The sequence below is a fragment of the Typopeltis vanoorti genome, chromosome 4, assembly GCF_054136105.1.
Source record: "Typopeltis vanoorti isolate ZY-2024b chromosome 4, IOZ_Tvanoo_1.0, whole genome shotgun sequence".
NCBI classification, from domain to species: domain Eukaryota; kingdom Metazoa; phylum Arthropoda; class Arachnida; order Uropygi; family Thelyphonidae; genus Typopeltis; species Typopeltis vanoorti.
Window position 1 is genome coordinate 71,963,821 of NC_143552.1, and position 13,856 is coordinate 71,977,676.

A 13,856-nucleotide genomic window follows, 5' to 3' on the forward strand; every position below is an offset into this window, starting at 1 on the left:
CCTCGTTTTTAATATGATATCGCCACTGATGCCATCTGTTCATGCCTTTAATCTTTCTCAGGACTCATATATCTGCGGTCTCTAGTCTTTGGTCAAGGGTTTTACTTCTGACCCAGCTCTCAGATCCATAAATTAAAACTGGTTTGCACACTGTCTCGTATACAGCTAATTTAGTGATCTGACTAATTTCTCTCTTATTCCATATGAATTTATTCAGTTGACTTCCTACCATACCAGCTTTGTTGATTCTGTTGTCTATTTCCATATTTAATTTACCATCTTCACTAAAAATCGTGCCTAAGTAGCTGAAATGTTTTACTTCTTCCACAGGTCCTCCGTTCGCAACACAGTTGACATTTTCAATGATTCTGCCTATTATCATTGTGTGTGTCTTTTTATTGCTGACCTTCATACTATATCTATTACAACAGTTATTCAATTTAGTCAGGGAATCTTGCAAACTTGTAGATTTATTTAGAAGTATAACATCATCCGCATAAAGCAAAGAGCTGACATTAACATCTCCAATTCTGATATCATGTTTAATACCACTTTCCTTCATAATGTCATCCATATAGATAATGAATAACAGAGGGGATAATGTACATCCTTGTCTCACACCAGATTTAACATTAAACCATCTTCCTGTACTTCCTTCAATTCTAACTGCTGACTTACCACTCAAATAAAGACTAAGTATTGCTTCATATAATGGCCCATTCACACCATATACCTGTAGCGTATTGAATAGCTTCTCTCTTGGCACCTTGTCATAGGCATTTTCCAGATCGACAAAACTTAACTACAGATCTTTGTTATATTCCCATGCTTCCTCAACTATTTGTCGTAAAGTGAAGATCTGATCCTGACAGCCTCTATTTGGCCTGAATCCAGCTTGCTCTTCACCAAGCTTTTCTTCCACAATTCTTCTCAACCAGTTTCTCAAGTATACTGGCATAAATCTTGCCCAGAACACTCAGTAAGGAAATACCTCTGTAATTCTCACATTCAGTTTTATTTCCCTTTTTATATATGGGTACTATTACAGCTCTACGCCAATCATTGGGAATTCATCCTTCTGTCCAGGCTTTCTGAACTATCCAGTGCAGCCACTGTAAGACTTTTATATCACCATACTTCAGCATTTCTGGTCGAATATCATCTACTCCTGTAGCTTTTCCACATTTCAAGCCTTTGATGGCTTTTTCTACTTCAAGTATGGATATGTATTCCTGACTGCATGCATAATCAGTGTTTTTTACCACTGGGCTATTATCACTGCTTGTTTCTTTTAGCAGTTTTTCAAAGTAATTACTCCATACTTCAAGGATATCTTTTTCTCACTTTTTCATTTCACCTTTATCATCTCTAACTCCTTTTACAGCACTCTTTCCTCCATTTCTAAGCTTCTTCAACAACCTCCAGAATATCTTACCACCTTCTTGATATTTATTTTCGATGTTCTTGCCAAACTCTTCCCATGACTTTCGTTTAGCTAGTTTTGGAGTGTTTCGCTTTCTTACATTTGTCTCTGTATTCTCTAAGAGCAAAAGCTGACTTATTTTGCAGGAACTTTTGATATGCTTTCTTCTTTTCCTTCACTGCCTCTTTAACTTCCTGTGTCCACCACGGAGTTCTGATTTTTCTATCCTTGCAGACAACCTCACCTAATTGATTCAGCCAGAGAGGCAGTCTGGCTGAATCAATTAGGGTTTTCTTCAAGGCTTGCCACTGAATCTCCAAAGTTTGGTTCCTGTTCTCAAACTCTTTCATTTTTTCTTCAATAATCTTTGTGTATTTTAGTCCACAGTTCACATCTGAGAACTGCTCAACTTTTATCGCTTTAAAACTTTCTTACATGTTATTCTTTTCAATATGAAATTCAATTTTATCCTGCTCAAGACTAAATAGTGATCGCTTCCAATTTCAAATCCTCTGTACACTCTGGTGTCCTGCACCAGGGAAAAAACATCACTATCAACAATAACATAGTCAATGAGACTTTTCTTATTCCTTGCCTCTTCTCTCCATGTGAATTTATGCACATTTTTATGTTGTAACATGGTGTTAGTAATAACCAGTCCATGTCCTGAGCAGAAATCCAACAGGTATTTGCCATTATTATTAGCTTTGCTCTTTTCTCCAAATTTTCCCAATATATTTTTGTATGTCTGACAATCATTTCCTACTCTGCTATTTAGATCCCCAACAAGGACCACCTTTTCATTTTTCATTCTGTCAGCTGCTTTTTCTAAAGCATCAAAAAATTCCTCCACTTCTACCTTAGTAGAACCTTCTGTGGGACCATACGCACAAATAAGTCTCATTGTCCAGTTCCCCATTCTCATATTTGCCCACATAACTCTACTTGAGACTGCCTGCCATTCAAGAAGATTAGCCTCTTATTTTGTGTTGAATACTATGGCTGCTACTCCTTTTCCTTGATTGTCATTTCCTGAATATAACATTTTGTATTTATTGCTGAGAAAGATCTCACCAGTTTTTGTCTTTTTTGTTTCAGTCACTCCTATTATGTCGATCTGGTACTTATCTAATTCCTCAGCTAGCTCCATTTCTTTGCCATTCAGGCTTCTTATGTTGATAGTACCGATCTTTAACTCCGGTGATGTATCAGTTAATATAACACTATTATTAATTTTTAAAAAAACCTTTAATGTGTGATTAGAATAATTTCTGATTTAAGAAATGGGAGTCATATTCTAATCAGACATCATTCAAGATTTTTTAATCAATGATACAGTTAATAACTAATAATAGTGTTTCCTCAGTTATACTTTTGCACTGTTTTATGTATAACATCACATGGGTCTAATTGCTTCAAATTAATCCATTGTTCACATTCTACTTTGTAATTAATGCTGCTACTGATGATTTCAGTTTTCAGGCTGAATATTGTCTTTGAATAAATGTTGTTCACTTATTTCCTTGTTTTTTCACGTGAATTGGAGAAACCTTATGACACAAGTATCTCTTGAAGCCTCCATATCATAAAGTTTTGAACCGATAGTTTTCTGATACAGGACTTTAACCACCTTAGCAATGTGGTCCCTTAAATTTTAACTATCTGACTATAACAGTCCCACATCTCTAGCTTGACTACTTGCAGAAATTCCCATTAATATGATACATGTCCATTCATAATTTAATGACAAGTAAGATATGGGAGGGGGGGGGCATATGTTGCAGCATAGAGTGACTCATTAGCTAGCTGTTGACCATTTTACTATTGCTGCATTATCATTTGTTGTCTTCTACGAAGAATTTATACTGAATGCTGTGATAATAAAAAAATCCTGCCACTTGTGAGGGTCATGATGTGATGCAGTGTTTGCTGGCAGAAAACAATTGTGCTGCAGAAATTCACTGACTGTGTAAGGTGCATGGGCCTAACATGAGTGACAGTAAGTTTAGTAAATTATGAACAGACCTAAAATGAGTAACAGTAAGTTTAGGCAATGTTGTCATTTGTTTAAAGAAGGGTGCAACAATGTTCAAGATGAACAGCACAGTGTGATGAAAGATGATTTGGTGGAAAGAGTGAACATGAAAATTCAGACAAATTGTTTTCACAATTACAGAACTTTCTTTTGAATTCCCGAAAGTTTCACACTCAAAATTCATACAACTGTGACAGAAAAAACTGGGATATAAGAAATGTTGTGTTAGATGGTCCCAAAAATGATGACCAATGCACATTAACAGCAATGAGTGGAATCAGTTCAAAAATTTTTGGAGCATTACAAAAATGGAGGAGATGAACTTTTTTTTTTCCATACTGTGACGAAACGTGGATGTCACAACCATATGCCTGGGGAAGGAGTGTTCTAGGTTCGATTCCCATTGATGACGGGAGGAACTTAAGGATCTTCCTCAGCCATAGTCAAGTTAGCCAATCTTAGGCGTAGACAGCAGGGTTTTTCCCCTAGTTTATCTGGGGTTTCTCATTCTGCAAGCAGGCAAACTGGCACCGTGAACACACACAGGCTATAGTCATAGGATATAGTGTTTAATCCTTCAACAGGAGGGCTCAACAAGTTCTGGGGGGGGTCGAGGAGTGGGGAACCCCCATATGAATAAATAAGTCTGAACATACCAACAAGAATTCTGTTTCTCCCTCTTAGCATCAAGCAGATAGCTGTTATACAGCCAAAAATTTTTTGATGCTAAGATCAGGAAACAGAAAAAAGAATCAAGCAGATAGCTGAACATCATACTTAGATCATCCTCAGGATCATTAATATGCAAGTTAAACAATAGCTGCCCAAGTCCAGAACTCTATAAGGGTGCACTATTAGGAAGTTCTCTTCTTTTTAAGCTTAGCACCTGTATAACATCACATTCTGATGCCTATCAGTCAATTCATAGAAACAAACAAGTTTTTCATATCATTCGTTGGAGTTTGGGTAATTAAAATTACCTCAATTGTGGAATTTTGTTAGTGCTTCAGCAAAATTCAGAAGTACTGAAGCATATCCATTCCCCTTATCCAACTCTGTCATCACCGTTATAGAACAGAAGCAGGTAGAGGATGTGTCATATGTGAGGCACTTATTTGTTGTGGAATGAAACTCTCAATGAGGTACTGTCGTTTTTCTTATTTCTCCTCTTCTACACTTCCTGTATTCTTTACGTCTGAGTCTACCATCACTGGGATTCAACACCCTGACAGTGTGTGTGCTGTGTGGTATGTCCTATAAACATCTAGAAAGTGGGGGGGGGGTCAAGCATTTTTCACTTCTTTGGCCTTGATAATGGGCTGTAGTAAGCAGACAGGACCCAGGGCTTGCGAGGTATTGTAAGTTATCTGTGTCGAAATTCAGATCTCCCACAAGTTAAACATATGCTTCCTTTTGTATGTCACGAGCAAGACTATTGTGATTTTGTGTGAATTGTCAAAAGTTTTCTGATGTTGATGCCATTTGTATGTTAATAAACGTTTACGAAATGTTATTAGTGACAAAGGAAGCGAAAGTTACCATTGTAATTTATGATACGTGAATAACTAAATGAGTATACCTCAGTGCATAAAAGATTGGGAAATGAGGAGCCCCAAACCAGAAAGAAATAATTTATAAACTAAATTATTTTATTGCAATTTATTTTGGATATCTATTAACGCAAATGGAGCTATTCTCCTGCAGCCAATAGTACACATATCACGCACTTTCAATTGAATTGTTGTTCTCTTTCTTGTGTTTTCCTATAATTGTACTGACAATGGCTATGAAACTTGGCTCAAAATTTGACAAATAAAGACATCTGAATTAAATATAAGTGATTCCAGTAATAATATTTTATGATGAATTCTTTCTCTTGCATCTCAAATTTTTAGAACAATTCCTATCTTATGATGGACTATATGGGATGTTCAAGAGAAGTTTGCATGAAAGAACTGACAGACAAAGCAAGAGCACTCATATAAGCCCTGGCTTTTCATACTTCTAAAACAAAAAAACATCAGGTGATCTGGGAACAGACAAAAGTGCTGTACACTGAATTTAGTAGCCATATTCAGTTGAAAAAAGCCTCCGAAATGATAATGTCAAATACAGTGTAATAAAAATAACGTTATCTTAAACCACCTGCAGTTGGCCTATATAAAGAACCTAAAATACTTGGAACTAGGTTATGAGAGATATCGCAAAACACAGATCAACAATGAAGCATGTGTGTATGACATGTACTCTCAGTTTAACAATGATTTTATCAATGTTAATTTATATATTAAAAATCATTCTGCTACTATTTGTTTTCAAATTAAAAATATCTTTATTCCTAAAGAAATATGCATAGTACATAAGAAACAGGTAGAATAATTTAAAAAAAAAAAAAATTTTTTTCTTGTAATTTTATTGTGGTTATACTAGAATTATTTCAGTAAGAGTTTTTTTTTTTTTTTTTTTTTTAAAGAATCTGTAGCATCCTTTAAACAACAGAATTTAAATAAATTCTTGAGCATTCTAAAGTTATAACCTGGGCTTCTTATTAGTGCCTGCTGAGGACACTCTTAGGTAGGACTTGACTAAGTTCAACTTTATTTTGTGTTAACCAAGATGTCTTTGTGAGAAATAAAGATGACATATTGGGGGCTTTAAACTGTTGTTCAATTAACTTGTGTTAATTGAACAACAGTTCAATTGTGTTCAACACAATTGAACAATCAGAACAACCCTTGTGTTATTTAAATACCTAACACTAGTTCTTAAACACATGATTTGAGTTTATACATCAATGAACTTTCTTGTAAATATGTGTTTTCGTATCCTGTTGTAAGAAAAAGAAATTTATTTTTCCCACTTTTCAAGGTTTTGATCAGACTATATCTGTATTACTGGTCAAAAACATGGCATCTGGGTTTTGAAATGGAGGAAACAGCTGAAAAATCCAGTGGCAGGTAACAAAAAGTGAAAACTGGCTAAATTGTATACAGGAGAGAATGTGGTCTTCACACTTTCAGGAATAGATGGAAGAGACATAATAGAAACATACAAATTAATGAAGGGATTGTACAGTATAAATACAAGCGAGATTTTGCAGCTTATGGTTGAGTGAGATAAAACTTAATCATCCCTGAAAGGTGACTAAAAGTGTGGTTAGGATCCAAGACCTCATAGCATGTGAAACAGCCACCATTAGACATGAGTGCATCTTTGTGAATATGTTCAAAGAGAAAAGTATTTATGTAAAGTGACTAAAAGGTGTCCTACTTCAATTAGTCCTTGTACTCTCTGGAGGAACATAATATTTTGAAATCTTGCCAGTTTAAAGAGATGCGAGTATTTCATATTACTAATGCTCTACTGTAAGATAAAACCAGATAAACAAAATATAATGCAACTATTATAATATTAACATCAAACACAGAAGGATGAATTGGAGGGGGGGGGGGAAAGATGAGTTAATCACTTACAGCTTCATCATTATCAATAAATGGGTCTGTTTCATCATATCCAAGTCCTCTATCTATGTAATCTTCCCACTTGCCATATTTCTTTTTCCTACGTTCTCCAGGCTTTGGTCCCTAAAATCATTACAATTTTTGAAATGGTATTTCACTTTTTTTTTTTTTAATAAACATATTCAGTAAATTTACAAGTTGCTTTAGTTTAGGGCAGTGGTCTCCAAACTTTTCGCCGTGAGGGCCACATTGGGTACTTCAGCACTGTTCAGCGGGCCGTAGTAAAAAAAAAACTTAAATTATCGTATATTAATGACAACGAACACCATCAGCATATTCTCATATTTTTATCGCAAATTATAATAAAACCATTAATGCGAATGATGCAACTGTGTTTGTGTTTTTAAAATCTTATTAAACTCAGGTTCAAATTTTGAAGTGCTAATTACAAGTAGCGATTTCAAATGTTCATCAGATAAATTTGCCCTGTATTTTGACTTGATATATTTCATTCAGGAAAAAGTTTGTTCGCAAAGATACGTTGTCCCAAAAATAGAGATAAATTTACAAGCAAATTTCTTCAAATTTGCTTATAAAATTTTGTAAAATTCAAATTTTTTTTCTTCGTTAGTCCATTTTAACCGACCTTTTACAGTCAGAAAGACTAACTTGGATTACAGTTACTTTTTGCTATACGGGAATATATTTTGAATACAATTTCAATTAATGCATTTGAAATCTATCAACACCCCATGTGTGTGTTTTTTTTTTTTTTTTTTTTTTTTGCGGATTCTTATTGAAAAATTAGTCCAATTGGCGGGTCGGATAAAATCATATTGCAGGCTGCATCTGACCCGCGCGCCGTAGTAGTTTGAAGACCCCTGGTAACTATAACATTATTATTCTACATGTCTTTATTACAATATCAACTTCACATGTATATGCATTTTAATACTATACATTTAAATAATATTTACTGATATCCTTATTAACAATAAAAAAATTAGCAAAAAAAAGAACTTTTAAAAAAATAAGAAAACGTGCATAAACTAATTAATATTTTTGTCTAACTGAATGTCACTATGAACATATTCTCTTATAACGGTTTAACCTAGTGATGGAAATTATTATTTTTATAGATTAATGTTGCAAGTGAGCTTTATAAGAATCTTGATTAAAAACTTCATACAATTTGGTTACCACAAGGAACACAGTGATTGGAAATGTTCAGAATCTTAGTGAACTCTTAGTACATTCTCCAACTGGAAGAATTATTTATTAAAACAATAAATCTTTAAATCTGCCAAGTTCTAATTTAACTCATTTTATCCCACCATCTTAAATGGCCTAGTGGTGACATCTCTTGCACGACAGTCGAACATCGGGTAAGGTTACAGTTTTAGCAAGCCCTATTCTGCCATATTTTCGCAAATTAAAAGTTAGGTGATGCTGTAGTCATACTTCTTCAGTACATATTCTAAAACTGACCTGTCAATTCCTGTATGATAATTCAAGTGCTTTAGTTCTTGAATATCAGCACCTCGGTTTGATTACAGGTTGAGAACGCGTACAAAATGGACTACTCATTTGAGAACGGTGGGCTTATAAGGAGTCAATATTTTTTTTTTTTTTTTGTTCTAGGTTTAGTACCTCTGAAAAAATGGACTGCGATGAATTTCAGCCAATAAGTCCAGTTCAGTTTTATGGAAAGCGTTACAAAACGCTTGGGTTAGCTGTGGACAACATAGCAAATTACAATCATCAAGATATATCTGTAGTTATCATTCCTCCCAATGTTAATTACACTGGCCAACAAAAAAAATTTTTTTTTTTCTGCTGATTATGATCTGACACTTGTTTTTTACTAATTTGGGTGCACTGATTTCAAATATCAAACCCATTTTTCTCTATCATGTCAGGTTTTTCCTCTATGGCACTTTCTTTTTGCTAATTTGTAAGTTTTTGATAGTTTTAAGGAGGCAGTACTATTTAGAGGATCAAAAAAATCGATTTTTTAATATTATTTTCTGAAAGTATGTACTTTTAAAAATCTGTTCCTAACTTTTTATCAAGAAATTCAAAAAATTCCCGAAGATATAGCCTATTATTCAAAGCGGTGCGCAGATCAGAATCTGAGTGCTCATCGCTTGTTAGTAAACGAATAAATGCGTAAGAACCTGCAACGGCACGTACTGGCACTTTGAATGCGAGAGAGGCCAATAACCGACCTAATACATTTAGGTGATGAAAAGTAGGCGATGACAACTGCCTAAAACAAATGAATACTATATACGTCATAGTGGACAAAGAACGATCGAAATCAGTCAATCGTTAATCGATCATGAAAGTATAATGAGCGCTTATAACGTTTCAATAAAGTCTCTGTTTTTTTTTTTTTTTTTGTCTTGTTAATTGCATGTTAGTCGGCAGTGAAGAAAATACAGCATGTCTATTACTCGAAATTGTGTCAATAATGTAGATTCCTTCTGCTACATTTGTGGCAGCTTTACTGTTCCCAGTCAAAGGACAGATATCACTGATTTCGTTAAGAAAGTGTACTTTGCATACTTTGACATAAAAATTGCATATCAGGACAAGTCATGGGCTCCAAATAAAGTGTGTAAGTCATGTGTAGAAAATTTACGACAGTGGAGCAAGGGAAAACGCCAAAAATTAGCTTTTGGCATTCCAATGATTTCGCATGAACCGAAAAATCACATAGATGATTGCTATTTTTGTTTAGTTCAGACTTCTAGTTATAATAAGAAGAATAAGAAAAAAATTGTGTATCCAAATCTCGACTCAGCAATTCTGCCAGTTGCTCATTCCAATGAAATAGCCGTGCCAATTTATAAAGGACTTCCTTTACTTGAGAACGAGCATGATCGGGATATGCCAGATGTTCTTGCGGAGCAAGACCCGGATGTTGATTTAGACAATGAAAATTTAATTTCTAGTTCTGGACCACAACATTTTACTCAAGCGGAATTGAATGACTTAGTAAGAGATTTGGGCCTATCAAAGGAATCATCGGAATTGTTAGCTTCAAGATTAAATGAAAAAAACTTACTGGAGCAAGATACGAAGATAACTTTTTATCGTAGCAGGGAAAGTAATCTTGTACAATATTTTAAACATGAGTGTGGGTTTGTTTACTGTAACAATGTGTCAGGTTTACTAACTGAAATGAGTGTTGTACAATATCATCCAAATGAGTGGCATTTATTTATCGACAGTTCAAGCAGATGTCTCAAGTGTGTCTTACTACACAATGGGAATGTATATGGCTCAATTCCTATTGGCTATTCAGTCCACTTAAAGGAAACATATGAGGACATTAAAAAGGTTCTGAAGTTATTGAAATATACAGACCATAACTGGATCATCTGTGTGGATCTTAAAATGGTGAACTTTTTACTTGGCTTTCAAAGAGGATATACAAAGTTTCCATGTTTTCTATGCTTCTTGGATAGTCGAGCTAGAAACCAACACTGAAGTCAGAAACATTGGCCTCTTAGAACATCCTTAAATGTTGGAGAACAGAATGTTATAAATCAACCTTTAATCAACAGAAAAAAAATCATTTTTCCACCTCTACACATCAAACTAGGTCTTATGAAGCAGTATGTTAAAGCTTTAGATTTACAAGGTGACTGTTTCCAATACATATGTGAAAAATTTCCACAACTTAGTTATGAAAAAATTAAAGCCGGTGTATTTGATGGACCACAAATTAGAACTTTAATGAGGGACCAAAATTTCATCAACTCTATGAACGAAATTGAGAAAGAGGCTTGGACTTTATTTATGATGGTTGCGAATCATTTTCTTGGAAACAAAAAAGCGTGCAATTACAAAGATCTAGTGGAAACAATGCTTGAAAATTTCCAGCACCTAGGTTGCAACACGAGCATAAAGCTTCATTTCCTACACAGTCATCTTGATAGATTTCCCGAGAATTTAGGTGCTGTAAGCAATGAACAAGCGAAAGATTTCACCAAGACTTAAAAACTATGGAAGATCGGTACCAAGGAAGATGGGATTCTCACATGATGGCTGACTACTGTTGGAGTATTCAAAGGGATTGCCAAAACAGAACACACAGCAGAAATTGCTACAAAGAAAAATTTATTCCATGAAACTCATGTGTAAGTAAAATTGTTATTTTTTTTATAAATATTCTTGTAATTTTTAATGAAATTGTTAAGTAGTTATGTATCTAATTATTGGCCTCTCTTGCATTCAAAGTGCCAGTATGTACTGTTGCAGGTTCTTGCGCATTTATTCGTTTACTAACAAGCGAGAACGGTGAGCGCTCCGATTCTGAATGCGCACTGCTTTGAATAATAGGCTATATCTTCGGGAATTTTTCGAATTTCTTGATAAAAAGTTAGGAACAGATTTTTAATTTAAAAGTACATACTTTCAGAAAATAATATTAAAAAATCGATTTTTTTGATCCTCTAAATAGTACTGCCTCCTTAAAACTATCAAAAACTTACAAATTAGCAAAAAGAAAATGCCATAGAGAAAAAACCTGACGTGATAGAGAAAAATGGGTTTGATATTTGAAATCAGTGCACTCAAATTAGTAAAAAACAAGTCTCATATAAAAGTCAGCAAAAATTGTGTTGGACTGTGTAATTTTACCAACAGTCATGTATGGAGCAGAAGCATGGACAGCTAAAAAAAGAGAGGAGAAAAAACTGCTGGCATTTGAAATGAAATGCTTAAGAAAAATAAATAGAACAAGTTGGATAGAAAAGAAAACAAACATTACAGTCAGACATGAACTATTGTATAAAAAGACAATAATAGAAAAAATTAGAAAACAACTGAGATGGTTTGGACACACTGTACGCATGGATGCAGACAGACTTCCTAATACCCTAATCAATACTTTTCTAATTGAAAAAAGAAGACCCGGAAGACCAAGAATTACCTGGCTGAAATTAATAAAGAACATCTCGGGATGTAGAACATATAAGGAACTTTTTCGAACAGCAAGGAATAGAGAAGACTGGAAGATCCTGCTGAAGAGAAGACTCAACCCGTCTTAGACGGAAGAGAAGAAGAAGAAGAGAGGAAAAAAATATATCTGGAAGGTTTGTGTAAAGAAGGCTCCTGGTTCAGATACATTTTTTTTGACTAATTAATTGTAAATAAGTGTTTATGTGTAAGAGTTGTAGTAGAAGTTGTATGCGTGCAGTGTTTGTAGTGTGTGGGCTTGTTTATGTGTTTACAAAATTGTTAAAAACTTAGAGCAGAGTGTAGTAACCAGCAAAGGAGAGATAGCAGGAGCTTTGTCTTTACAAAAGTTTAATTTTGATTTTAGTCATTTCATGAAATGCGAGGTGTGCTATATGTATTTGTTGGATTATGTCGATAAATTTTGGATATTTAAGGTGAATGGAAGGAGGTTGTGTGCAAAATGCAAACTAAATGCAGACTTGATGGGTGATAATGTATCAGTAACTGAAGGTGTTAGTAGTGAGAATGCCACAAGAAAGATGCTCATCTGACAGCAAAGAGAGACACTATAAAAGAGCAGTGAAATACTGGTAAAAAAAAAGTTTTGAAAAGTGAATGAACAATCTGCTGAACAAAACAATTGATGGTAGTAAGAATGGCGAAAGCGATACGAATGCAGCAGAAGCTGAAAAATAGTGCAATTAATGGCAAGGTGGAGAGCGGTGTTGACGGCAAACAATAGCATATATGACTAGCAATAAAACAGAGCGAATGATAGCAAACAAATTATGCCAGATTTGAAAGCTGACTTGAAGATGAGGCAAGAGATGAAAAAGATGAAATGAAGAGAATTGTAGATATGTATCGCAGAGTGAAGATGACGAAAACAAATGATGTCAGTATGATAGACAAGAGAATGCCGTTGTATGAGGAATCGATAACTAGGTGTGCTAAATGAGAAGGTGCACAAGGTTTGTTTTCCTGGAGATAAAATAAATAGGGTGATTGAGGTGTTAGATATGAGGAGTAAGCGAGCAAAAGATTGATAGTGGTAATAGGAACAAATGACTTGCCTGAGAACAAGGGAAAAAAACGTAAGATTGGATATCAGGAGGTTGTTGAGAAGGATAAAAGATAATATTGTGATAGGAAAGGTAGTCAGTATGTTCCCCAGGTATGACAGAATGAGATAAGGCAGAGAGCAAGAATTATGAATGATATGTGCAGAAATGTGTGAAGAGAAAGGATTGCAGTTTGTTAATGTGTGAAATGAGTTTGAAGAACGAGTTGAACTGTATAAGAGTGATGGACTGCACTTGAATGGTTTTGGTGCGAGTCATTTGGAAAGATTGCTGCTGGAAGGGAGAGTAATGAGTGCAGAGAATAAATCTGAGCAAATAAAAAGCGATGTGAAAGAACGAGAGAGTAAGAAAAAAAAATTGAAGTGGGACTTATATGGTAGTGAGTGTAAAGAATGAGGGAACAAGTGTGTAATACAAACAGTGAAAAGAGCGCATCCTTTAATTCAGTGGTTCTTAACCTGCACCCATGGGGGTGCGAGAGAAGTTTCTAAATTTTGACCAAGATTCGATGAACGACAGCTATTTAATAAAAGATGAGCTTATTGAAATATAGAATTTAAAAAACTGGACTTAGAACAATTCTGATGTACACAGTTAGAACCTTATCCACAGCTGGCAAAAACAGCACTGCAGACACTTTTACAATTTGCCACCACTTACCTGTGTGAAATGGAATTTTTATCACTTTTGCACATAAAAACAAAAGCCAGAAATCGCTTAAATGCAAGTGATGACTTACGCGTGACTCTTTCAAAAAAGGAGCCTCGCTTCAAAAGTATTATTATGAATAAACAACAACATAGCCATTAAAAATTGAGATATTGTTTTGTATGTATATGTGAATGTATGTGTTTATTTTTCAATAAATAAATTATCTTGCAATA

At 34.6% G+C, this 13,856-nt stretch overlaps 1 protein-coding gene across 3 annotated transcripts in view; it reads right to left on the reverse strand.

The window, feature by feature from the left end:
- Window positions 1-13,856, reverse strand: part of LOC150107401 (uncharacterized) — a 384,774-nt gene that overhangs the window by 294,703 nt on the left and 76,215 nt on the right. For all 3 annotated transcript variants that reach the window (XM_090391269.1, XM_090391268.1, XM_090391270.1), the window contains exon 3: window positions 6,932-7,042. In XM_090391269.1, coding sequence (XP_090247395.1) covers window positions 6,932-7,042 — 111 coding nt within the window. The remainder of the gene's footprint in view (window positions 1-6,931; window positions 7,043-13,856) is intronic.